This window comes from Staurois parvus, unplaced genomic scaffold (genome assembly GCF_062004578.1).
Source record: "Staurois parvus isolate SC_StPar_1 unplaced genomic scaffold, SC_StPar_1.0 ptg000018l, whole genome shotgun sequence".
Taxonomy (NCBI): domain Eukaryota; kingdom Metazoa; phylum Chordata; class Amphibia; order Anura; family Ranidae; genus Staurois; species Staurois parvus.
In genome coordinates this window covers 4,522,075-4,548,479 of record NW_028317814.1, presented here as the reverse complement: position 1 = coordinate 4,548,479, position 26,405 = coordinate 4,522,075, and the positions used below count along the sequence as shown (strand labels likewise).

General features: G+C 41.0%; 1 protein-coding gene across 1 annotated transcript in view; it reads left to right on the top strand.

The window, feature by feature from the left end:
• LOC149473036 (interleukin-4 receptor subunit alpha-like) overlaps positions 1-18,407 on the top strand; it is a 43,522-nt gene extending 25,115 nt beyond the window's left edge. The window contains exons 6-10 of the mRNA XM_089682209.1: positions 5,598-5,757; positions 8,729-8,828; positions 13,434-13,506; positions 14,429-14,475; positions 14,556-18,407. Coding sequence (XP_089538335.1) covers positions 5,598-5,757; positions 8,729-8,828; positions 13,434-13,506; positions 14,429-14,475; positions 14,556-16,338 — 2,163 coding nt within the window. The 3' untranslated portion in view covers positions 16,339-18,407. The remainder of the gene's footprint in view (positions 1-5,597; positions 5,758-8,728; positions 8,829-13,433; positions 13,507-14,428; positions 14,476-14,555) is intronic.
• Positions 18,408-26,405: the final 7,998 nt, after the last annotated feature.

Sequence of the window (26,405 nt, the reverse complement as noted above, 5' to 3'; positions counted from 1 at the left end):
TCTGGCAATGGCATGGTATGGCCTCATGCTATCAGTAGTGACAGTAGTGACCCTATACAAAACTAGTGAAAAACAGTCAGAAAAGATGAGTAGGGAAAAAACTGTCAGTGGCCTCCACCTGTAAAACCATTCCTGTTTCGAGGGTCGTCTCATTGCTGCCCATCTAGTGCACCTGTTGTTTATTTCATTAACACCAAAGAATCTGAAACTGATTAACAACCCCCTCTGCTACTTAACTGACCAGATCAATATCCCAGGAGTTTCATTGACTTGATGCTATAATCTGATTAAAAAGTCTTCCTTTAATTTTTTTGAGCAGTGTGCATATATATTTGTTCCTACTTAAAATGTTAAATCCTAAATGATATTAACCACTTAGAGACCACTTACCGCAGATTTACTGCAGCCGTTGCGCTGGATCACTAAACATGTAAGTGATCCGGCATTTTTCTCCGCCCTGGTGTTCTGTTATTCGCTACAGCAAAAGCTGATCAGCGGGTCCCGGCCAATGATTTATGGATGGGAGCCGCTGATCGGCCGAGTGAATTACAGGAGAGAGCCTTGTGTTGGTAAACAACACAGGGCTCTCTACAGAGTGCAGCAATGTGGCTGTTTTTTTTTTCTTTCTGCAAAGCAGGGAGTAAAAACAGGCACATTGCTTAGCAAAAGCAACACATTTTACACTTGTTAGGCACACGGTTAACCCTTTGATTGCCCCTAGATGTTAACCCCTTCCCAGCCAGTGTCACTAGTACATTGACAATATATATTATTAGCACTGATCACAGTATTAGTGCCCCTGGAGATCAGTTCCCACAAAGTGTCAGATTGCCCACTATCACAGTCCCACAGACATTACTAGTATAAAAAAAAAATAGAAATTCCAGTATATATAGCAGCGTTTGAAAACGCTATAACTTTCATGCAATCCAATTAGTATATGCATATTTTATTTTTACCAAAGACATATAGCAGAATACATTTTGGCCCCTAAATTTATGTAGAAATTATATTTTTCATTTTTTTTATTGGATATGTTTTATAGCAGAAAGTACTTTTTTTTCTTCAAAATTGTCTTTTTTCGTTTATATAATAAAAAATAAAAATCCCAGTGGTGATCAAATGCTACCAAAAGAAAGCTCTATTTGTGTGACACAATTATGTAGATTTCATTTGGGTACAAGGCTTCATGACCACACGATTACCAGTTAAAGTGGAGCAGTGCTAAATAGCAAACAATGGCCTTGTCATGAAGGGGGTAAAACCTTCCAGACCATAAGTGGTTAAAACCCAGTAACAAAATGTTAATACATTGCAGCCTCTAATGGCAGCCTAAGACTGAACAAAGGAAAACAAAAGTGATCACCTTATGTAAAGACTGATCAGATTTAATGTATTACATTTTTGTGTTCGGGTTTAGATACGCTTTTAAGTAGTTGTGAATTTAGAAGGTTTTTTTCTTAATGCATTCTCTGTAATAAGGTAGAAAACCTTCTGTGTGTAGTTTCCCTCCCTATACCTACCTGAGCCTCATCTCGATCCATCGCTATGCCTGAGAGCAGTGGCTCTCTCCTCACTGGCCATGTGTGACACAATTATGTAAATTTAATTTGGGTACAAGGCTTCATGACCACATGATTACCAGTTAAAGTGGAGCAGTGCTCCACCATTGGGGAGATTTACCTTCACTTCATATCCCATAGCCAAAACAGGAAGTGAGAGGTAATCCCTGAAAATTAAGGGAATTCCTTGGAGACCCCAGGTCACCAGAACTGGTGTCTCCACATTCCCCTCTATTACTTTTCTGGGGAGAACCCAAAATTTGGGGTTCTCTTTATTTTCACTTTCGATAATAATGGGGGCACAGACTATAATAAAAACCTAACAAGAAAAAAAAGTTTTGCCTTTAGTGATACATTAAGCTATAACCAGCCCTAATTAACTCCTTCTTCACCTTCTTCCATTAGCTATTATTTTTCTGATTTTCAAATTTTTTAAACTAACATTGGTAAAAGTAGAAGAAAAAACTATTTGTCTATTATTGCTTAAAAATTTAAATATATTTTCCAAGACAATTTTACAGAAGAAATGCTTGTTTTCCCCCCAAAAAATATATTTTTGTAATATACCTAATAAGATACAATTTGAAATACCTAATATTTAAAAATTGCTGTTCCACAAGGGGTGATGGGGTATACAGATGTGAGAGCTGAACTAACAAATGGTAAGTATAGGTAGACATAAAAGGCAGCCATTTAATCCACAATTTAATTGGCTGCTATGGTGTTCCCTGTAAAGCTAACTTTTCAGTTTTACTGTCTATAGTCAAAGTACAAATTTTTTTACAATGTCAATATACAATTGTCTTTTATTTTTCATATTAGTTTTAATAGGGCAATGTTTCCCAAAATATGAATGTGTAACACAGAGGTATTTCTTCATTGAAAATGGTACATTTCCACTCACAGCCATTGTGCGTGCCTTGTTGGATAGGCCTGGTATATTACTTAGTTGCAGGTTGTTTTCTATATCCCAGTCTTGATTATTACCAGGCTTTATCTCCTCACGCAAATTTTTTTTAGTCATCACTTCGCACTCATATACTGCCCTATCAGCATCGGCTAGCAGGTGGTCTTGTTGCCGGTACATTTGGGCAGGGCCCCTTCAGGAGGCATTTGGGCGGCATTTATCCTTTGCTGGTTTTCAGTTTTTCCTTTATTTCTTGTTCTGTCATTCTTGCCTGAGATATATGAGAAGTCCTTGGCTGTGTTCATGTGAAATTAGTTCTTAATTTTTTGGCGGTTTTCAGCTCACATATGTCATGCCTTCTTGAGCACTTCTGAGGAAGAGATTTCTGTTGATCTCGAAACGCGTCAAGTGCGATTTATGCATAACCCATGTCTAGATTTGCAATACCATCTTTGATGACACCACCGCAATCTGTATTGTAGCTTGATGTTTGTTTTATCATTGCAAGATTAAACTGCATATTGTTTTAACCTCCCTGGCGGTATTCCCGAGTGTAGCTCGGGGTAAAGTTTCAGCACCACAAGCTGTAACCCCGAGCTACACTCGGGAATACCCTGCAGCGCTGCTCCGAGATCCCTCGATCACTTACCTTGTCCTGCGCTCCCGCGATGTCCCTCCTGCAGTGTCCCCTGCAATGTCCTCCGGCCGATGCCAGTATCTGTCTTCTGGGTTCTGTTCCCTGCGACGTCAGGACGTACGGGACGTACGGGGGATGAAACCGGGGGGGAAATTTAAAAATGTGAAAAAGTGACATTCACTAAATACACTAAAATCACATAGTAAAACATTACTGTATCAAATCATTTCACATACGTTTTGTCCCGAGTGCTTTGTCCTGTGCCCTGCCTGCATTTTTACTGTTCTTTCTGCCTGGAAACTGAGAAACGTCCATGGCGTCCAAAAAGCGTCCATTAGGTCAAAATCGGTTTTAGACCAGCTAGAGAACAGCGATAGTAAATCAGAACCACTTGCAGAATTGAGTGATAATGATTTGTGGGGAAATTCGTCATCAGACACTGAAAACGATTTTACAACTTTAAACTTACAGAAAATCCCCCTGCGCTCCACAGAACCTAGTGACCAAAAAGTCAGCTGCTATCACCTCTTCTTTATACCTCAAGATAGTGCACACAAATAATATTAATGGTGAAGCGCTCAACTTATATAAAAGTGAAAATTATCTCCTACCTAAATATTAATAAATTATTCCCAATAAAATATCTAGTGCAACGTCCCCACATATAAATTATACACCCCCTGGTGGTATAGTGATAATCAACTAATGCTTTATGAACTGTGCAAAGTGATACATATATCCAAAAACAATTCAATGAAAAATCAAATGCAAAATAATTAGTGATGCCACACTGTGCAAAAATAATGAAAAGTGTTCAATAACTCCACTCCATGCTGTAATTGTGCTCTTCGTGATAATCTTGATGTGACTCCACTCAATAATAGCCAAAGTGCCCCCTCACCTTCCAAATTCGACCCTTGCGGGTCACAAAGCTTTATATATAATATATTTCTGCCAGGTTTTTCCTCCTCCACTGCCTCCACCGACTTAATCCTCCTCCAGGCAATGAGTTCCACTCAAATCACAGCATGTCTTTGGAGTGTGGGAGGAAACCGGAGCAAACTCAGGCAGGAGGTGCCATGGCTGGGATTCGAACCAACAACCCTAGTACTGCCAGGTGGAAGTGCTAACAATTTAGCCGGTGTGCCTCTCTCTCTCTCTCTCCATAGACTATAAAAGTCTTTTTATCTCACTTTTCCCAATCAATTCTTAGATGTGATGGCTGCATTCGTTTCCCGTTTTCTAGGTGTTCTTTCCTCTATTTTCACATGATGATCCAGGCAATAAGTCTGCCGTTTTCCAAAAGAACAAGCTCTCCTCTAAGTCCCATGCCACGAGCCACGTTATTCCTAAAAATTACAGGCCTACAATAAAAAAAATACATATTTCCATGCAAAAAAATGTACGACTTTGAGCACAGAAATACTGACATAATCAGACCACTAGGGAGGCTAAAAAAATCTTTTTTTTTAAACTGTTTAAATTGATTATATAAGAGAATTGTGCAGTTAAAGTCCCATCCAAAAGAGGACTCCTACCTTTGTATTCTTTAGGGATGTTGGCACTCTGTGTATTATATCCCTTCCTTATTTTGCGTATTAGTTTTAATAGGGCAATGTTTCCCAAAATGTGAATGTGTACCACGGGCATTTCTTCATTGAAAATGGTACATACCAAACAAATTAGGACTTGGAATGGTATTCAAGGGACTGGTCAGGCATTTACCCTATAATCACTTGAGAAGGTAATGTATACAGGATTGGACATTGATTAATCTAGTTAAAAATGTAGGGGTTGATTTAATAAAGGCAAATAGATTGTGCAGTTGCTCCAGAGCTTGGAAAATGAGTTTCACTTTCCAAAGAATACCCAATCACATGCAAGGAAAATAAATAAAACTGCATTTTGCTTGCACATAATTGGATGATAGAAGTCAGCAGAGCTTTCCCTCAGTTACTAAGTTCTGGAGCAACTGCTCTTGCAGAGTGCACAGACTATTTGCCTTTAATATATCAACCCCATAGTGCTTACAGAATGTAGGAAAGAGAGAAAGCAGAGTGTCAACTGGCAGCATCAGTTGCTATAATTAAAGAGTTACAGGTCTAGCAGTGTACAAGGGCACCATGTTCAACCTGCAGAGGTTCTCATCTAACGTGGGAACATTGGCATGCTTACCTACAACATTTGGGAGATACTCAGATTATACGAAGGTGATGTTGATGTGCCACGCCTGTCCTAGTATGGGTAACTCAGTAGTAGATAAATAGCTATGGGAAATGAGATATAGGGTTAGTTGGTCAGTGTTCTTAGTATTTCAATTTACACAGTAGAGATGCAGAGAAGATCCGGCAAATCCAAATTCATATAAATTGCTTAATTTCCACATCGTAATCAGTAAAAAAACGAACGCGTTTCTTCAGATAGCCTTGTTCACAGCAATTCAATTTGCACAAATGTAATATTTTAACACTAATTTAATATGATTTCTCAGGCAATGGAGTACAACGTCAGACAAACAAAACCTGAATATCACTTCAATAAAAAGCAGCTGAAACGAGGAGAAAATTATGTAGTGAGGGTCCGAACAATCCCAGTAAATGAATTCCAAGGAAACTGGAGTGAATGGAGTTCAGAAGCTGAGTGGAGAAATGGTAAAATTCTATGACTTCATCATCTTTACCGTATCAGATAGAACAGAGCCAGAAAAGAGGTTATGTCTGTTTTCATAATGTGGTGAATATTGTTGATAGTAAGATTTGCCTCCACCTTCCCTGGCAGTCCCCTCTGTCACTGAGTCACATTGGTTTAGCACATAAGGTCAAACACTACATAAATGAGTAGACCTCATTCAGTACAGCACATTTTTAGGCCTCTTTTACACGCGCAGACTCCACCAGCGGATCCGCCTGCTCAGCGGGGTATCCGTCTAGGCAGATGTCTGTCCGATTGCAGAGTGGACACGGACACAGTCTGCTTCCATCTATGGACGGTCTGATGGAAATGGACTGCCTGTCCATTTACACACGACTGTCACCCGATCCAATCTGCCCAGACGGAAAGGAACAGATCCCCCATCCATCTGTTTTTGGTGGATCAGATCGGATCGGATGCAGGCAAGCGTAAACGGACACATCCGTTTACATCTGCTCTTCCATAGAGGACAAAGGATGGTCCAGTTGGGTCTGCCTGAAAAATGGACAGGTGAATCCGATCAGTCCACCTGGGTAAAAGGGACCTGAAAGGGAACCTGAACTGTGGAATCTGAGATTTTCCACCATTGCTATCTTACCAGGCCTTGTTCTGCACCGTTGTGTCTCTGTGTGAAATATACTGTATATATATCAATGGTTTATCAGATGTTTAGGCCGTCAGGGCCAACGAGGCCTTCTCTGCTGGCCTAAACATCAGAATCACGCACTTACATTTTAATATAATTTTTCCATGAATGTATTATTCCCAAAAGTCTCTTTAAATCATAGCTTTCCTCTTGGTTTTGCTGCATCCAGTAGTGTATGTTTATGTTAGAGCTTTTATCCAATTATATTTCAGCCATGATGAAGGCCATGAGGTCTTCAGAATCAACAGTGCTGGCTCCTGTAGCTTACATCAAATGGCAATGAATCTGTAGCATTAACCAATCAGATTTTGAGTTGGTAACATCTTACAATCACATCGGTATTTTAACGACCTTTGATTGGTTTTCCAAACCTAAATGTGACAGATCAGAGGTAACCTGATGTAAATGGACACAGCAGACCTCTGTGTTTCCCTGCTTCTGTAGCCTTCTGGGATATGTGATTGTTTTATATGTATAAATAAAAGCACCCCTATTAGTGGTAAATGGTTTGTCCCATCCTTGTAAACTGATACATCTACAAGAGGTCTTGTTCTTTTAAAAAACAACAGACTTACTAGCTGGATCACAGGATGAAAATAAAAAAGAAAGCCTAAAAATTAAAACAAATGCAGCCATTGCATTTAAAAATTGGTAAGCTGCAATATAATAAATATTCACTTTTGGGTTTAATACCACTGGATTAATTCAGAAAGAACATCACTGAAGGCCCAGTTGTGAAATGCATGGCCCACCACTGATTTATATACTGTATAAATATCGGACTCATTTTGGTGTGCTGGCTTCTTTTATGATCAGCGATAAAAATATGACAGGGGCTCTAACCCTTCACCACTTTGGCTGTAGATACATTTAAAGAAGAACTTCGCCCTCTCACTCAACACTGACTATATTTAATCATTAAACTGCTAACTTTGGTAAATAGATAAGAAAGTATATCATATTTACTCGTTTAAAACCTTTTTTTTTTTTTTTTACATTTCTTTGGTTACTTTCTAATTTCCATGCCTAGGCAAATGGTGTCATACATCCCAGGAGTCTTCAGGAGGGGGGGAGTGGTTTTCTCAGCTAAGCTCCCCCTCCTGCCTGCATGCCTGAACTAAGGGCAGATGAATTGCAGCAAGTAAAAGTGTTACTAAACCCAGGACCCTGCATTCAGTAAATCTGGTCTTACGCAGTACACAGAACATGGAAGGGCAATTATTTTAGTAAATATAAACTGCTAAATACCTTTTATCATCGGCAGTTAGAGCAATCTTGTGAGTTCTATCAGTGTCCAGCAGAGCACATGTTAAAGCTTGTAGGAGGAGTTTCCATTCTGCTCTAGGAGGATGCAGAACCCTTAACCTCTGTCTGGACAGTGCTGATTGGCCCTGTGCTATTCACATGTACTCTCCCAAGAAGAAAAAAAACTCTCTAGCAATCACACTAAACTGATGTGCATGCCTTCAGTTCAGTTTGGAGATAAGAGGAGGTCGCTTGAAAAAGGGGAGGAACAGAGAAGAAAGGATCAAACAGCCTTTTTACACAATGCAGGGGATTAACCCCTTAGGTCCCACAGTGAGTATAACAAGCATGCTTTACTGCATATACAGACTGATTTTACAGTTGTGGGTTTAGTAACACTTAAATGCTACATGAATCATCTGTCCTTACTCAAGATGGACACGGCCAGAAATGCCAGGGGGTGTTTTTCAACATGATTTCTTAGCAAAATAAAGCATGAAGATATGGATGAATGAGGGAGTTTGCTTTAATTATTAAAAATGAATGAAACAGTGTTTTTAGGTTGTGGTGCTCAGATGCTGTGAAGTTGCACTTTAAGCTCCAAGCTGGATACAGTTCTGTGTTATACATCTGCAAGGTATATGCATATCTTCAAAAAAGATGACCACCTCTTTTTTCTTCTTCCATTTACATATTTACAAACATGACCTTGCTATCTGAAAATGCTACCTGTCTGGCTGTATGTTGATCCATTGGTTTTAATAGCTAGCTTTACTACCCAGAGCAAGTAAAGAAGTCAGACGTTCCAACTTCATTCTGACTTTAATGTACAGTACAAGCTTGTTGCAGGACTGTGAATGAAATAGTGGCTATGCCAAAGACAGCCAGGTAACTAGCATTCCCAGGTGGAGGCCAGCAATCATAGTTCCAGATTACTCTCAGCACAAGTTTCCTTTAAATGTCTTGCAGGCTAGTGATGGAAAAATTAGTTAGGTTCACTCTAAATTGTCAGTAAATGATAATAAAATTCTTATGTGCAGATTACAGCCTCACCGCACTGGATCTGATAGATGTCATCATCCCAATTACCTGCATAATGATATTATGCCTGATTATAGTGAGTTATGTCTGCTTGACCAGGTAATCCTAATCATTTTTTAATATCTAGTACATAAAGCACAAAATATATTGTGTAATTAAACGGCGCTGTCACCCTCAATCTCTCTCTAATATAGAGTTGAATGTGTCTAGTGATTTAATGTAGCAAATTGTATATATGTGACAATATAGTAAGTATAAAAGTTATATAAGGGCTTATTTACATTTGCAATTGAGGGTAGTAAAACCCTGTGGTTGAGCCTCATTTTTAACACCCCTCAACCGCTCCCGATTTTGCTGCAGAGATGGCGACTGGGGATGTAGACATGCTATGGCCACAGCCGGATTTATAACCCCCTGACCCATGTTTACCGCCCACTGAGCGTGACCCATTCAAGTTAATGGGGCCACGCTGCAACCGTACCACAACCTTACACAGAGCATTCGGTTGTCCAATATTTAGGAGTTAAAGCAGGCAGTGAGGAGGAGATAATGCTCTCTCTGAATAGCAATCCGAATGGAGATTGCTTCTCAGAGAGCAAAGCAGGTGTAAATGAGGCCTATTACAGTCAGGGTTGGTGCTTCCACTAGGCAAACTAGGTGGCTGTCTAGGGCACACTGCCACCTGGGGGTGCCTGGGCACAACACAAGCCAGCACAATCTCTGTGTGGGATGCTGCCATGTCCCAAATGATCCTCCAGTTGAGGGGAGGGGTGGCAGAGAGGAGGAGAGTACAGAGAAGGACAGAGAAAGGTGTCTGGGGCCAGTGTAGCAGATGTGCTGCCGATCCTTCCAGTGTTCCTCTCAGACTCAGTCCCTTACTGCAAGCCAGCTAGCGGCGGATGATCACTGTTGAGTTCAAGCCCTTCTTTTCTCATTCATCAGCGGAGGCAGAGCTGTGCCTGCAGAGGAAGGTGATGTCTCATGTCTGTGTGAGTGTACCCGGCCAGCTAGCCATCCATCACATGCAATGTGTTAGCAAGTGATGACATCATCACGATCCCCCAGCCTGCCCTTCTAGTGCCTGCTGATCTGTGTCAGTATTGGTGGTGGTGTGTTGTGTCAGATGTGTCACTGTGTGGGATCGCTCAGTTCAGGTGTTCTCTGTATGTGGGGGAGGGGTTGGGGCTGCCTGCTGTCACAGCATTTTATCTCCCCCCATTGCCTGGGGAATTCCAGCCTAGAATCTGTCAGAGTGTGGATCCATTATCCTCTACTCACTGCAACTGTCACCCTGCCACTGCCAGCCACAGATACAGTCCATCCGTGACACAAATTTTGTCTTTAATGCTGGTGCTGGTGGCATCTTATGGCATTTATTTTTTCGAATTACAAAATGAAAAGAAATTTAGCAGTTTCATGTTTTATTGAGTTAATATTTTCTACTGTTTTAAAAAAAAATGTTTTTTTCTGTGGGGTGGGGCGCAAGTAGCTGGTCTTGCCGAGGACACAAAATAGTCTAGCACCAGCCCTGATTACAATCTAGTTCTAAAAGACTCCAACATACAAACAATACAAACAGTGTTAAAAGCTGAACTCCTGGCTGGAGATAAAGTTACCCTTGCAGTAGGATCCCCCTCCACGATGGAAGGGGTAAATGTTTATTTTATCTAGGGGGATTGCAAGAAGGTGAAATTCTGGTGTTGCAGACATTAAATCAACACTGTAACAAAAATAAAGCTTGATATAACAAATATACCTGTACAGAAAATGGTGAATTATTATCTGTTCTGTTTTCTTAAAGAGAAATCATGCTCCAAAGTCTCTGCAGAAACTTATGCAGGCCATAGACAGGTCGAACATCGGCTGATTTTTCTTTTAAAAGAACGAAAAATTGGTCGTTCAAGCAGCCGACGTTACCATCAACGGTAAAAAAAATCAGCCGATTTTCTACAGCCTGCAAAAAGTGTCCCTGCAGAGAGCTCCGCTATTTCTTTGACAGTTCCTTGACATTTATAGCGGTTGCAACAATGTATCTATTTGTATCCATTTAGGATACAGATGTTTTTATTCGGAAACAAATAGATACATTGTTGCAACCGCTATAAATGTCAAGGAACTGTCAAAGAAATAGCGGAGCTCTCTGCAGGGACACTTTTTGCCGGACTGGAATTCCTCTTCTTCTTCATCCTCTTCTTCTTCATCCTCTTCTTCTTCATCCTCTTCTTCTTCTTCATCCTCTTCTTCTTCGTCCTCTTCTTCTTCTTCATCCTCTTCTTCTTCATCATCCTCTTCTTCATCTTCTTCTTCATCTTCTTCTTCTTCTTCATCCTCTTCTTCTTTTTCATCCTCTTCTTTTTCATCTTCTTCATCCTCTTCTTCATCCTCTTCTTCTTCTTCTTCATCCTCTTCTTCTTTTTTCTTCTTCTTTTTGTCTTCCTCTTGCAGGTCACGGCTCATGCGCAGATTTTTTTATCGGTAAAAGATCGGCCGATTTGCCCATCATTGCCGCGAAATTTTTTTTCCAACTTTACCGCTAAAAAAAATCTGCCAAAATACCGAAAAACGGCCAAACATTTAGCCCACTAACGATCCGAAAATCGGCCGATTGTCGACCCATCTATGGCCTGCATTACACTTCTAGGCATTACTACAGGACACATTAATGACGGAGGGGTTAGTGGGGGGAACCAACAAGTGCAGTAGGACAAACAGGTGATCAATTCTCCCAGAAGTGTTGATTTCTACATAGACTTCGAGAGGATTCCTCTTCAACAAAGCACTATTCGGCAGCAAAGGCAGGGGGAGAGATACATACAGTATTTAGTCACATTAATTAAGGATTTTTGATTGATTGATATCAGCCACATTAATTAAGGTTTTTTTTATTTATATTCATCCATTCCTAATTGATTCACAAGTCACAGAGATTCACAATTTATTTATTTCTTATTCACTAATCACAGTGATTTATGTATTATCTCTTTAGGTATCAATTTATGTATTTATTAGAATGAGAGTAGATTCGATTTAGCTATATATATATAAAAATAGGAGCGCGGCACTATAAATATTTATATTACTGTACAAACACTAGCAAGTGAGTCTGTGTAAGTGCCAGCGCACCAAGCACATTATATTAGTAGATAATTATTTATAACCCACTGAATACCTCATTCATAATAGCTCACAAGTATTCACAATTTACTACACACAGTATTTACCTTCTTCCTTACAGGTACATCTGTCACTTCAACCTTCATTTTTTGACAGTCACTTCAAAGTGAGCCTGCTACTTTAACTGTATTGGCAATGTGTATGTTTACTTTAAAATGGATTAGAAGGCAAAATATTAAAGTGTTTGCAGGTCAATTTTTAAAAAAATAATACACCTTATACTTACCTGCTCTGTGCAATGGTATTGCACAGAACACCCCCAATCCTCCTCTTCTCCCCTGTGTGTCCTCTGCTAGCATTCCTGGCTCCTCGTCTTCTCATTGCGTCACCATAGAAAGCTGCTTCTTATTGTGGCACACCTGTAGGCTTGATAATGAGCCCTGCTGCCTGGGTCTATAGACACAGACAGCGAGGCTTGGCCCCGCCGTCCACTCCCTCCTCACAGGATTTTACTCACAGCAGTGGGAGCCAATGACTCCTGGGGAGAAGAGGAGAGGAGAGAACCACTACAGATAAGCACAGCACTGGTTCAAGATCTGGCTCAGGCAAGTAAAAGGGAGAGTGAGGGGAAAATATACATTCTAAAATATTTTTTACCCTAATGCAGGGAAAGGGGTGCTTTACACCACGGCATCCGAAGCTTTGCATTGCACTTGGTGATGTAAGGCTTGGATGCAGCTGGTCGGCCATGGAAACTCATTCCATGAAGCTCTCTGCGCACTGTTGTTGTGCTAATCTGAAGGCCACACAAAGTTTGGAGATCTTTAGCTATTGACTCTGCAGACAGTTGGCGACTTCTGCCCACCTTGCGCTTCAGCGTGCGCTGACCCCGCTCTGTCATTTTACATGGCCTACCACTTCATGGCTGAGTTGCTGTTGTTCCCAGTTGCGTCCATTTTGTTCTAATACCACTTATTGGTATTATACCAGTTGACCGTAACAGTTAACAGTAGACGGGTGAACTTATTGCACAGGTGGCAGCCTATCACGGTACCACGCTTGAATTCACTGAACTCCTGGGAGCGACCCATTCTTTCACAAATGTTTGTAGAAGTCTGCATGCCTAGGTGCTTGATTTTATACACCTGTGGCCATGGAGGTGATTGGAACACCTGATTCCAATGATTTGGAGGGGCGTCCCAATACTTTTGGCAATATAGTGTATCTCAGCTCTGCAATCGCTTACTGAACTAATTTCTGGGCAGATTTTTTTGCACATAGGGCAAGTAAATTCATATGAGATCCTGAGCCCATTCTGGAGTTCAGCTTTAACCCAGGTTGTTGTTCACATTTGCAACTATACAGATATCAACTGTGTGTTTGGAGCTCTGATAATTTATTTTAATAATGCAGGTCTCTAGTACTTACTGTACATTTTACAAGTAAACAATATAAAAAATAAGGGTAATTACAGATGATGACTTTAACAATTTTATGATTCTTTTTGTTGATCACAACATACATGCCTTTAAATTGACAATGCCTACATGAAAGGACTATAATTGTATTTTCACATTTGTTTATATTCAGATACAAGAACAAATGGTGGGATACTATTCCAAACCCAGCAAAAAGCACAATTGTCAAGAGAAAACTGATACAGGTGAGCTAATAATTATAATATTAACCTGTAATATTAACCCGACAGTACACAACTGGGCCAGGCCTTGACGTGCCCTGCACGCTCCTGGCACATTTACCGGTGCTTCATGGAAAGGTACCATTATTGGGGACCTTACCAATCGTGACTGCTGTGACAGCCAATCACAATGGTCACATGATCCTAAATCCGCCCTGCCTCCCGGTGTCACAAACCCCTTAAAGGACTGGGAGGCGCCGGCGCCAAGGGGTTAAGATTGATTTGTTAAAGGGCCAATTAAACATATCTAAATTTTCTTTTAATTGATACCTACATAACACAGATTGCTGCAATTGGTAAGCCACAAGAATAGGCTGTATTTTATTTTGGATTGTAGCATTTGAAATTCTGGCACTGTAAATGCAAAGATTATCTTTTGCTTGACTGAACTTCACCTGTAAAGGAAACTGCAGACATTAGAAACCTATTTCCATTTATGGTCAAAGTACATGTCTGTTGGCTGTATGAGACAGTAGAATAAGCAGAAAGATGACCTCATCAGGCTCATGCTACTATTTAACTGCCCAATGAACAGGCTAGAGGTAGAGAAAGAACTGCATTCCTTCTTTGGTTTGTAACTGTAATACAGAAAGTGTGTGTCATCTGCCTGGCAGAGGCAGGTAAAACAGCTGCAAATATGTATATTATATCTGGGTATTTAGCTGTTTGCCTGGAGTTTAGTTTTAGGAATATTGAAAATCTCTATCCAGATCTTCACTGTTCCCCAAAAATCGGAAAATAAAAGCTTAAAGCCATGTTTTGTATTCTCTGTACTGGTAAACAAAATGCCCTCCTCTGGTAATATAATAGACACTAAAGAGTGTATGTTTATATTTTTATTTCTTTCAATTTCCCTCTAAAATAAAGCTATCATTTTACTATTTAGAAACATCGATCAATTCCACCTAGAAAATATGCTGCAAAAAAAACTTGGTAAGTTCACACTGTATTTTTTGATGGCCTTTAAACATTGCTTTTGTTATCAAATTAACATCCTCTCTTTCTCTTCACAGTGGAAGTTTTTCCAACAGAATTGTCAAAGCCCACAAGTCCAGATGTGGCCAGCTCACCCAGCATTACAATGTCCAACACCCTGTCAATGACATTTTAAATTCAGATTGTAAAAAGTTTATTTTTGAACCAAAGAATGAAGATATTGAGAGATGTGTTGAAATGTACCCCAAGGAGGAAAATGAAAACAACCCAATTCAAGAAGACAAACCAGAACATAAGGCTGAAGATCACCAGCTCGAAGATCTATCTATTGCTAATATGTTTTTTGCTATTCTTAATGATTCATCAGGTTTGAAGATAGATACATTTGAAAACCTAAACACAGGATCTACTGGTTGTCCAGCTTTGATGGATAGTTTTGATAAAGAGCACAAACAGCAGAACAATTTAAATGTCTCAAGGCATCGGAAATTGGGATACAACAACTATGACTCTAATGATTCTCAAGTTGACTCTTCATCTAACATAGGTGCGGTCAAGATGCCATGCATTGACCAATGGCCGGACAATGAAATAGGCTGTATACCATACACCCCACAAGTTAATACCAAAGACAACTGTTCATATCAAAGTAAGGGGGACACTTTAGCAAGTCCAGGCTATGACAGTTTTGCCAGTGCTGTATCTGAAGCACGAAAATATTTTATGGTCGATACACCAAAACCTTTGAGTCCAAATAGTATTTTGTATTACAACACAAAATATCCTTGTTCACACATTCGTGAGGACAGTTTTCAACCAAACATAAAGCCAAAACCTGGAGAAATCATATTGCAATGTCAGGAAAGCAAAACCAGTCCAACTTATTTATGTCCAGTGTCAGGATATCAAAGCTTTGATCAAGCAGTCCAAGAAAATGAACCAGAGCTTGGGTGCCACTGGACTGGATATAAGAGTTTTGACCAAGCAGTTCTACACAGTGAAGAAACTTCTGTCAGTGAATTGAATGGCTATCAAAGCTTTGATCAAGCAGTACAAGAAAATAATCCAAGGTCTTCTTGTTACATATCTGGATATAAAAGTTTTGAACAAACTGTTCAGGAAGGTGATGACATTTCTGTGCATGAAGTTAACGGATATCAAAGCTTTGATCAAGCAGTACAAGAAAGTGAAACCTCAGGATCAAGAAACTGTTCCATTCTTGACTCAGGATACAAACCCTTTGAAAGTCTTATATGCCAAAATAATGATTATTCAGGTAAGAATGGTTGTATTTGTGAAAGTGATCACTTAAGGGACAGACAATGTGAAAATAGCACAAACATTGACAACAGTCGAGATTATAGACTTCTCTCCTCCGGGTCAATGGAACTCATATATAAGGATTTTGTAAAGGCAACAAAGGAAAAATATCCTTCTTTTGTAGATAAACATTTTAATGTTTTAAAGATATCAATGGGTGATAACCATAACAACGGCATGACATCAAAATATGAAGGTATACCGTTAGCCTTGACTTTTGATATATGTGAGCATTTGAGGAACATGGAAAACATGCATGGACATAAGGTGCCACTCATCAACCTAGAAAATGGTACAATCCCCATAAATGGGACAATATTTCCCTGCCATCTGGTTTCTTTCTCTCAAGAACAGCTCTCAATTAAAAAGAATCTTAGTCTTCAAAAATTCCCCTCAACATCATACACTTTTGAGAATGCATCTTTTCATATGCCTCTGTATGATTTAGATATCATAGATTCAAGTCAGACAACTAAACATGTATTAATACAACAAAGCAGTTTGGATAAAGATGGCAACTCCTACATGAAGATAAAGTAGATAACCATTATTGATGTCCAGAGTTGCAAAACAAAATTGCTACCCCGAGCCAAACACTAAGGCTGGCCAAAGATGGATTATTTACTTTCAGGCAGCCAGTAGGCTGATCAAAAAAAAAATTCCCCAATTCTTCCCCACTGTGCTATCACATTTTGACAGCAGGGACTCCTCCACTGTCAGAGTACATTGATCAGCACTACAGCTGATTGGCTGCATGTGCTAATCAAATGGACATTTTCCAACATTCCCATTCGAGAGAAACCAATCATTAAATCAACTTCTCTTGAGTGGGAACAGTTATAGACAGATCCAAATTCAGCCAGTCCTTGCTGAACTGAACAACTGTAGATACATCTATGGCCAGCTTTATTCCATCAGAAAGTTTGCCACGGGATGGATTTCATAATAGAATTCATCTGGATTAATGTAGCAAGTAAAGCCTGATATGACCGAACATCTGATGCTTCTATGAATAAGTGATCTTCCATTTAAAAGTACATACAGCAAAACATGAGGGGCATATTTTTTTCTTCTTAGTGCTGGGAGTCTGATGCTGGTCATTTTGGTGTGGAGTTCTCAGTGCTGAGATTTAGTTTTCATATTGTTGCAGACAAGCTACAGTAACAATGTTTCTCCTACACTAAAGCACCCCAAAACACTTTACTCTTACCTTCTTGAGTAGTTAACACTTCACCAAACCATACAACCAGCCCTGACCACCTAATTGCTAAATACAGCTTTTAACACTTATTCATCCCATTCCTAACACTTAACCCAACCACTAAATAAGTTCTTAACACTTCATTTCCCAACCCTAACCCTTAAAAGGATCCCTTAGGACTTAAAGTGTTTGTTACCCCAACAAATCATATTCCTAATGTGTATTTTTTACCTTGTACTTGTGTTAAAAATTATCCTGTTCTCTTTCTATTTCTTCCTTTGTTTGAAATACCTGGTGGTCCAGCCACTGTCCCTGCTTTCCTATTTTAAACGCACTATGCTAGGTGTAGAAGCACCTCCATCCCAGCATGGTCAGTTTTCTAGCTGTGCCGGGAGAACAGCCTGCCTGTCCTCCAATGGACACAACCTGTGCTGACATGCCCCTGCACGTCTTTTCATTGGGTAGATCAGTGTCCTGCTGTTTCTCTGCTTTCAGCTGACACACCCCCTGCAGTCTCCACTTCATCACTCTAAAGCCCCCTATGCAGTTGAGCACAAGGGTATGTGATCACATACAAAAAAAGTATTTATAATATTTGCTATTCATAAACACACATTTTTACCTTTGCATTTCTATTTTAAACTGAATGGGTTGTTATACAAGGTGAGGGTTCACATATTCTTTAACTCCCCTCCTCTTCCCCATCATAACCCTAGTGTTTACCTAGCCAACAAACCAATCCCTTAACACTCCCCCAATCCTAACAACCTAACCATCTAACACTAACCCCTATTCTGTTGCACACTCACCCAGGGGCGGGCTGACCATTTGGAAATTCGGGCACTGCCCGAGGGCCCGGGGTCAGTAGGGGGCCCCATGAGATGCCCCTGGTACCTTTTTCATAGGCTTTTTTGAGTTTGGGCAAGGACACAGGGGCCCTATGATCCCCTATTGCCCGGGGGCCCAATGAGTTGTCAGTCCACCCCTGCACTCACCTTATCCTGTGCCAATAGCAGGCAGCACCAAAATCCTGGCACCAGATTAACTAAATCCATTCCATGTACAGTAATATTGCAGAATTGTTAAGCTTCTATTTATCACTCTTCAAAAGAGATCTATCAATGTATTCCTAATTGATGAATCTGTGGAATTGGTTTGTGCTCTTTTATAGAGCTATGGAATACACCGAAATGTATGAATGTACATAGAGTTTTCTGCTATGGTTTACTGTACTTTGCACACAGTCATTGCACTTTGCCTTGCCTTGTTAAGACCTCATACACTCTGCTGATTTTCAGCTTTGAAAGGCAAGAATTAACATCAGTTATTTCCTTAGGTATTGTGATCATTTTCATTTTATTTTCTCCACATTGTCCTGCTTTTTCAAATAAAATACTTCTAAAAATCACATGTGATTCTATCAGTTAAGGAACAAAGCAAATGTTGGTGTGTATGAATTATTGAAAGAACCGTTAAAGTGTTACTAAACCCACAACAGTAAAGTCAGTCTGTATATGCAGTAAAGCATGCTTGTTATACTGACTGTGGAACCTAAGGCGTTAATCCTCTGCATTGTGTAAAAAAGCTGGTTAATCCTGCCTTCTTTGATCCTCCCCTTCTTCTACTGTCCCCAAACCATCTGCTGATAGTACAGAGCCTAGGGGCAAGCTGCACATGCTCAGCTAGAGAGGTTTTTTTTTCATGGGAGGGTGCACGTGATCAGCACAGGGCCACTGCCCGGACAGAGGGTTAGAGGTCCTGCAGCCTCATAGGACAATCAGAGGAGAATGAAAACTCCTCCTACAAGCTTTAACCAGTGCTCAGCTGGACACTGATAGAAGTCACAAGATGCAATATGCTGCTGATAGGAAAGGTATTTAGCAGTTTACATTCACTAGAGTAATTGCATTTCCATGTCCTGTGTACTGTGGGAGACCGGATATAGTGAATACAGGGTCCTGGGTTTAGTAACACTTTATGACATTATGATATGTTTCTGTCAATCTTCTTCTAATATTGCTTCTACTAGTCCCATCCATCTGGATGGTACAGAATACCTTAAGACCCGTTCGCACCTTATGCTATGATTTAATGTGGTTGTGATTTGTTACAGCAGCCTTCTCATTTGAATGGGCTTCCAAAACACCAGAATGGACAAAAAAATGCCCCTGACCCTTTTTCCCAAAACAGTACCCCACAACACACAGTAATGAGCTGTGGTGTGCTTCAACGCAGTGCACTGCCGTAGTCTGTTGAAGTGTTATTGAAAACAAATTGCACAGCAGTGCCTTAACTTGCATTACCGCATAAATGTGAATGGGCTCCAAGTCTGCATTCACACCCCTCCATCTTTAGGTCCATGTATCTTCTACTGAAATCAATGGCAGTGTATGAGAATGCTTGATCATACACTGTTTAATGTACTGCAATTCCAGTTTGTATTGTATGTCACACATGGTAACACTTCACAACAAAAAAAGTAGAATTTCATGAACAGCCCACCTTCATTGCACACAACCACAGCAAAATGAATGTTTGGCTAAAGTTTTTACCTTTATGCCAGTTGAGCATTAATGGTGGTTCACAAAAGCCTACTTGTAGACTACTGTTCATTTATCATTTTAACCAGATGTTTAGGTAAGGCCCCTTCCTCCATGAGTCCGCTTGCTCAGTGGGGAATCTATCTGCTGATCCCCACTGAGCAAGTGTATGGCTGATCCGTGTCTGCTCTGCTTATGCAGAGCAGACACAGCCTGATGTCCTCTATGGACGGTCAGATGTAAACAGACTGCCTGTCTGTTTACACCTGACTGCCAACCAATTCGCTAGAGGGGTGGGGAACGGATGCCAGACAGCATCCACCTATGGATGACCTACAATCCCGTGGCCAATGGGAGGTAGATGTAAAAAATGAGGTGTCACCACTTCCGGAAATCACTGTAAATCTTTGGATTCCAACAGCCTCTGTGAAATGCCGGTCAATGAGATCTGTTGGCCGGAACTAACGCACACACAGCGCCAGGAAATGACGTCACAATGCTGGTGGAAGGAGCCGGAACCCTTCCCTTTTTCCAGCTACTTTTGTCAGCACTGTAACATAATTTCCGGGCACCATGTTGGAACCTACAGGGATTTACAGTGATTTCCGGCCGTGGTTTTTTTCCCCATCTACCTCTCGTTGGCCATGCGATTGTGGGTCATCCATCGGTGGATGCTGTCCAGCACTGTCCAGTCAGGTTTGGAACATCCATACCTGTAAGTAGCCTCCTCTTTGGAAGTTTTTGTTATGATCAAGTTTCATGGTCCTAATAAATCTTGCATATGTCATTCATCTCTTGGGCTCTGTTTATAACACTCTTGCACCTGGAACGGTGCTCCTTGCTGATCTTTTTACTTTCTACATAGAATGCATTACAGTGATATTAAAGATGTTTGTTTAAAACAAAAACTAACAAATATGTTACACTTAACTGCTCAGTGTAATGGTTTTGCACAGAGCAGCCCCGATCCTCCTTTTCTCGGGTCCCCCACTTCTACTCTGATCCTGGCCCCTCTCTCCAAGCAGGCTTGCTCCTGAGCCGTTGCTCTGCGTGTCTTTTCACACACACAGCCGTGGCTTGGCCCCACCCCCTCTCTCTCCTAGGTGGCCTAAAGTCCTCATTGAGATTTAACATTGGTCCCATGCACCTAGTGCTGCAAATTTTCTACTTATTAAAACTAGTGATTCAAAAACAAATACAGAAGCTGGAATGTGCATGGAATCAGTCTATTTTAGGCCCTGTTCAGATATCACATTGTGGGAATGAGCGGTCCTGCTTGTGATTCTAAAAGCACGATCTGAATGTGTTTCTATGTGTCGTTCATAGGGCAGCCCATACACTTCAATGGGTTTACTTATGCATGTTTGTTGCCCAAAGAAAGCTCCTGCTCCTTTTTGGACAACAAGCTTAGAGTGATTTTTTAAACTCGTCATGTTTCACATGACTGTCATATGCCTTTAAGTGTTTTCTGTATTTTGTCTTTGCTACTCCCTTTCCTTTGGTTTAGTTAATGTTGTATAGATAGCCCACCCCTTTTCCCAGTAAGGCATTGCAGCTCTTGCCTCATGTCATGAAGCAAGAAACATTATGATCTTTTGACATATCGAATGTTCATTGTTGTAAGATTCTCTCAGTTTATGGAATAAACATCACAAGATGTCTTCTAGATTGAGTCCCTGACTGTGGTATCCAACTGAGATTGGGGTTATCGATATCTCATCACAACTGTAAGTTACAGAGATCACACTTTCAATGCTTAGATTGGAGAGACAGAACACAGCCTTGCCACGTGATTCTGCCGCACAATTGCGGCAGAATTGCGCTGTGTTTGGTGTGCTATTAAGCATAGTGGCACCCAAACGAGCATCATGCCTTTTGCCTCCATTTGGAACTGCAGGCAGAATAGCCGTGATTTTGCCTGCGATTCCATATTGCCTAATATGAACAGGGCCTTAGGCCTTTGCATTAACATTTAACTGGCGGCACAGTGGCTTAGTGGTTAGAACGTCTGCCTTGCAGTAATTGGGTCATGGGTTCGATTCCTGACCATGGCGCCTCCTGCATGGAGTTTGCATGTTCTTCCTCTGCTTGCGTGGGTTTTCTCCGGGTGCTCCAGTTTCCTCCCACACTCCAAAGACATGCTGGTAGGTTGATTGGCTCCTGTCTAAATTGGCCCTAATATGTGTATGTATGAATGTAAGTTAGGAACCTTAGATTGTACACCCCTTGAGGGTTAGGGACTGATGTGAATATATAATATATATATATGTTAAGCGCTGTGTAAATTGACAGCGCTATATAAGTACCTGAAATAAATAAATAATAAACTGTGCATGCGTGTAGAGGTTCTGCCATGCACATACAGCAAGAGTGTCACATACGGGGAAAAGCACCATGTATTCATGCACTGGTAATTGCAGATGCAGGTGCTTACCTGATAATGGCTGCATACTTCCATTCACCTGTATTGGTAGCTGAATGCGGCACATGCAGATCCCGAGGCAACAGAAAGCATCAGTGATTTTCTGCCTGAGCACACAGAAGCTGCTAAGTATTTGTGTACATGAGGCCTTCTAGGTACAATATACAGAGCATCCAGAAAGTATTCATAGCGCTTAACTTTTGCCACATTTTGTTATGTTACAGCCTTATTCCAAAATTGATTAAATTCATTTTTTTCCTCAACATTCTACAAACAATACCCCATAATGACAACATGAAAGAAGTTCGTTTTGAAATCTTTGCAATTTATTAAAAATAAAAAATGAAAAAAAAACACCACATGCACATAAGTATTCACAGCCTTTGCTCAATACTTTGTTGAAGCACCTTTAGCACCAATTACAGCCTCAAGTCGTTTTGAGTATGACATATTTTTGGGCAATTTATCCCATTCTTCTTTGCAGTACCTCTCAAGCTCCATCAGGTTGGATGGGGAGCATTGGTGCACATCCTTTTTCAGATCTCTCCAGAGATGTTCAAATCAGATTCAAGTCTGGGCTGTGGCTGGACCACTCCAGGATATTCACAGAGCTGGCCCGTAGCCACTCCTTTGTTATGTGGGCTTTGTGCTTAAGGTCATTGTCATGTTGAAAGATGAACCGTCACCCCAGTCTAAGGTCCAGAACGCTCTGGAAAAGGTTTTCTTCAAGGATGTCTCTGTACATTGCTGCATTCATCTTTCCTTTGATCCTGACTAGTCTCCCATTTCCTGCTGCTGAAAAACATTGCCACAGTATGATGCTGCCACCACCATGCTTCACTGTAGGGATGGTATTGGCCAGGTGGTGAGCAGTGCCTGGTTTCTTCCAGACATGACGCTTGGCATTCAGGTCAAAGAGTTCAATCTTTGTTTCATCAGACCAGAGAGTTTTGTTTCTCATGGTCTGAGAGTCCCTCAGATGCCTTTTTGCAAACTTCAGGCGGGCTGCCATTTGCCTTTTACTGAGGAGTGGCTTCCGTCTGGCCGCTCTACCATACAGGCCTGATTGGTGGAGTGCTGCAGAGATGACTGTTCTTCTGGCAGATTCTCCTCTCTACAAAGAAACATTGCAGCTATTTCAGAGTGACCATTAGGTGCTTGGTTACCTCCCTGGCTAAGGCCTTTCTCCCTCGGTGGCTCATTTTGGCCAGGCGGCCCACTCTAGGAAGATTCCTGGTGGTTCCAAACTTCTTCAATTTACAAATTATGGAGGCCACTGTGCTCATTGGGACCTTCAATGCTGCACAAATTTTTCTGTACCCTTCCCCAGATCTGTGCCTTGATACAATCCTGTCTCGGAGGTCTACAGACAATTCCTTGGACTTCATGGCTTGGTTTGTACTCTGACATGTACTGTTAACTGTGGGACCTTATATAGACAGGTTTATGCCTTTCCTAATCATGTCCAATCAACTGAATTTCCCACAGGTGGACTCCAGTCAAGTTGTGGAAGCATCTCCAGGATGATCAGTGGGAACAGGATGCACCAGAGCTCAATTCTGAGTGTCATGACAAAGGCTGTGAATACTTATGTACATGTGGTTTTTTTTGTTTTTTATTTTATGATAAATTGCAAAGATTTCAAAACAAACTTCTTTTACGTTGCCATTATGGGGTATTGTCTGTAGAATGTTGAGGAAAAAAATGAATTTAATTCATTTTGGAATAAGGCTGTAACATAACAAAATGTGGAAAACGTTAAGCGCTTTGAATACTTTCTGGATGCACTTTATGCCCCTGTAAATGGCAGTGTAAATAAATATTCCTGCAGCTCCCTCTGTAAACTGTGGGTGGCAGTCACGTTTTATTTAGGACTACTTTGTATTGTTCTTCTTTTCTAATACCTCTGTTTTCCCTATGTAAAGACTATGAAAATTATTCTCTTCACAGATATGGAAAAATTCACTTTCCGAAGGGATTTTGCATTTTTAGAAACAAGTAAAATTAGTGTGCACATCTCTCCTAACCAATAAACATAAACAGACACCAAGTAATGGAACTCTCTAGTTAAGAGAAATGTAAATAACTACATGGACCTATTATATGTCTCTCTTTTCTTTCATTTCCACTCTTAGGGAGAGATTTACTAAAACTGAAATATGGTGCCGCTGTGCACAGAACCCCCCCCCCAAAAAAAACGGATTCTGTGCTCACTAACAGAAAAACAGTTTTGGCTAGACTTGCCAACATTAAAGTACAGCTAAATGGAAAGCGTTTTAAAATTTTGGGTAAAGCAATGGAGGGTTATAACCCCTGCCAGGTTTGTTTTTGCTATCTGATTTCCATTGGGGAGATCTCCCTTCACTTCCTGTTCAATAACCAACAAAGGAAGTGGTAGGAAATCCCTTCAAAGTGATGGGAATCCCTGGCTGTGACCAGATCTAGTATCCACATTGGAAAATTGTCCCTTTACTTTGACTTTCAATGATAACAACATACAGGACAAATAGAGAGGGTGAATCTCCCTAACAGGGACACAGACCACAATAACAACCTGACAGGAGTTCTAATCCCTACACACAAAAAAAAGTTGTGCCTTTAGTTAAACTTTTAAAGTGAAGCGCTACCGCAACAGGAGCCACTAGAATATTTGGGTTTTCTGTTCATCACTGAGCCCTGGGCAGAGCACCACCCCTGCTAACTCCACCAGTACCTTGGCCAGATAGTTCTCTAGCTTTCACACAAAGGAAAATACTCACACTTGTAAAACAAATACCGGTAATTAGGTTGTATTAAGATCAAAGAATAATATGGCAGGCAAGGAATACAGTTGCCCGAAGTTATCAATAAGCGAGGTAGTATAGAAGCAGAACAATGCAACACGGTACAGCACCCCTTTAATACACACCCACCTGTCCTGACTGAAGGTGTAAATGACAGTTCTCAGACCATGGGATTTTTCCCAGGTGAGCAAAAAGGAATAACAAAACACAAAGCTAGCTCACTTGTAGACCCTCAGTCAGAAGAAACTAAGTTTAGGCTTCAGGAAGCTGGTCAGAGATAACACCCACAACTAAACTATTAATTGGGTTCTTCTGCCGGCTTAGTTGTGGCCCTTTTGTCGACACGCAGTGGAGAATAACATCCTTTTAAGATGTAAAGAAATCAGAAGAGTCCCATTTAGCTGTAAAGTAATTAGCAGAGTTCTCCTTAATATATGAAATAGATGAGAAAAGGTGACTTTAAAGTGGAGTTCCACTCAAAAGTGGAAGCTCCACTTATTTGCCTCCCCCCCTCCACTGCCATATTTGGCACCTTTTGGGGGGGAGGGGGCAATGGGTACCTGGTTTTGACAGGTACCCGCTCCCACTTATGGCTCAGTTCGCCGCAGCAACGTTCAGCCCCATTCTTGCTCCCGCAGTCTCCTGGGAACTTTCACAGGTCCCAGGACCCTGCTGGACCAATCAGGAGTAAAAAAAAAAAGAGTTCTGCCTAGCAGAGGGATGATAGGGTTAATTCAGTTAGATAACCTGCAGGCAGTATTTGTAGAAGCTGTTAGGAACAATAGACTGCAACAATCGATGGTTGCACAAGAATGGCATACTGTAGAAGTGTATTGGAAATGGAATTTGTACTGATTGCAGCGGCCTGTACTATGCAATGTCCTTAACTTGAACTGTCTAGAACAGCAAACACACTTGCAACAACAGTATTTAAAGTGGGTTAGGAACCCGCTCACCTGGTCCTTATGCAAAGCAGGGCGTAGACATGAGCATCCTACTGGGGGCCTCCTTTGTTCTTTAGAGAAGTAGCTGTGATGATGAAGATGACCTCCCAGCAGCAAGCAGGTCTCCACCAATCTGCCTCTCAGGTTACCCAGGTTTCCGATGACACACGGGGCTTTCTGGCCCAACCGGGTCTGGTCTAGGTCCACCTGGCTTCACACAGTTCTCCCACGCACGTCCTTACAGTCTCTCTTTCTCGCCCCTCATGTTCCCGAGGTTTTTTCTTTTTATTCTCCAGCCCCCTGCAATTGCTCCTGGGCTGTGTAGTTTGATCTCAGCTAAACTGTAGGAAAAGCTCTTCTTCCAGCATACAAGTCCCAGTGGTCTCTGCACTCTTGTACTGGCACATGTGATGAACACAGTTGTTGAACACTGCCATCTTCTGGTCAAAATAAAGATCTGCATTATAGTAACATTGCACAAGGTCACATAAGGTTAGCAAAAACTTTTATTTTGGAGTAGGGAATAAATATGACACTTCTTTTTTTTTTCCATCTGTATTTCATTAAGGGGGATATCCCATTATTTGCAGTCCTTTAGACGCAACTAGGAGTGAGATGAAATCTCTCCAAAGTGAGGGGCATCCCTATTTTGACAGCTGTCACCGAAACAAGTGTCTCCAGTAGAATATTTCCCCTCTGTTTTTTTCCATAGACAAC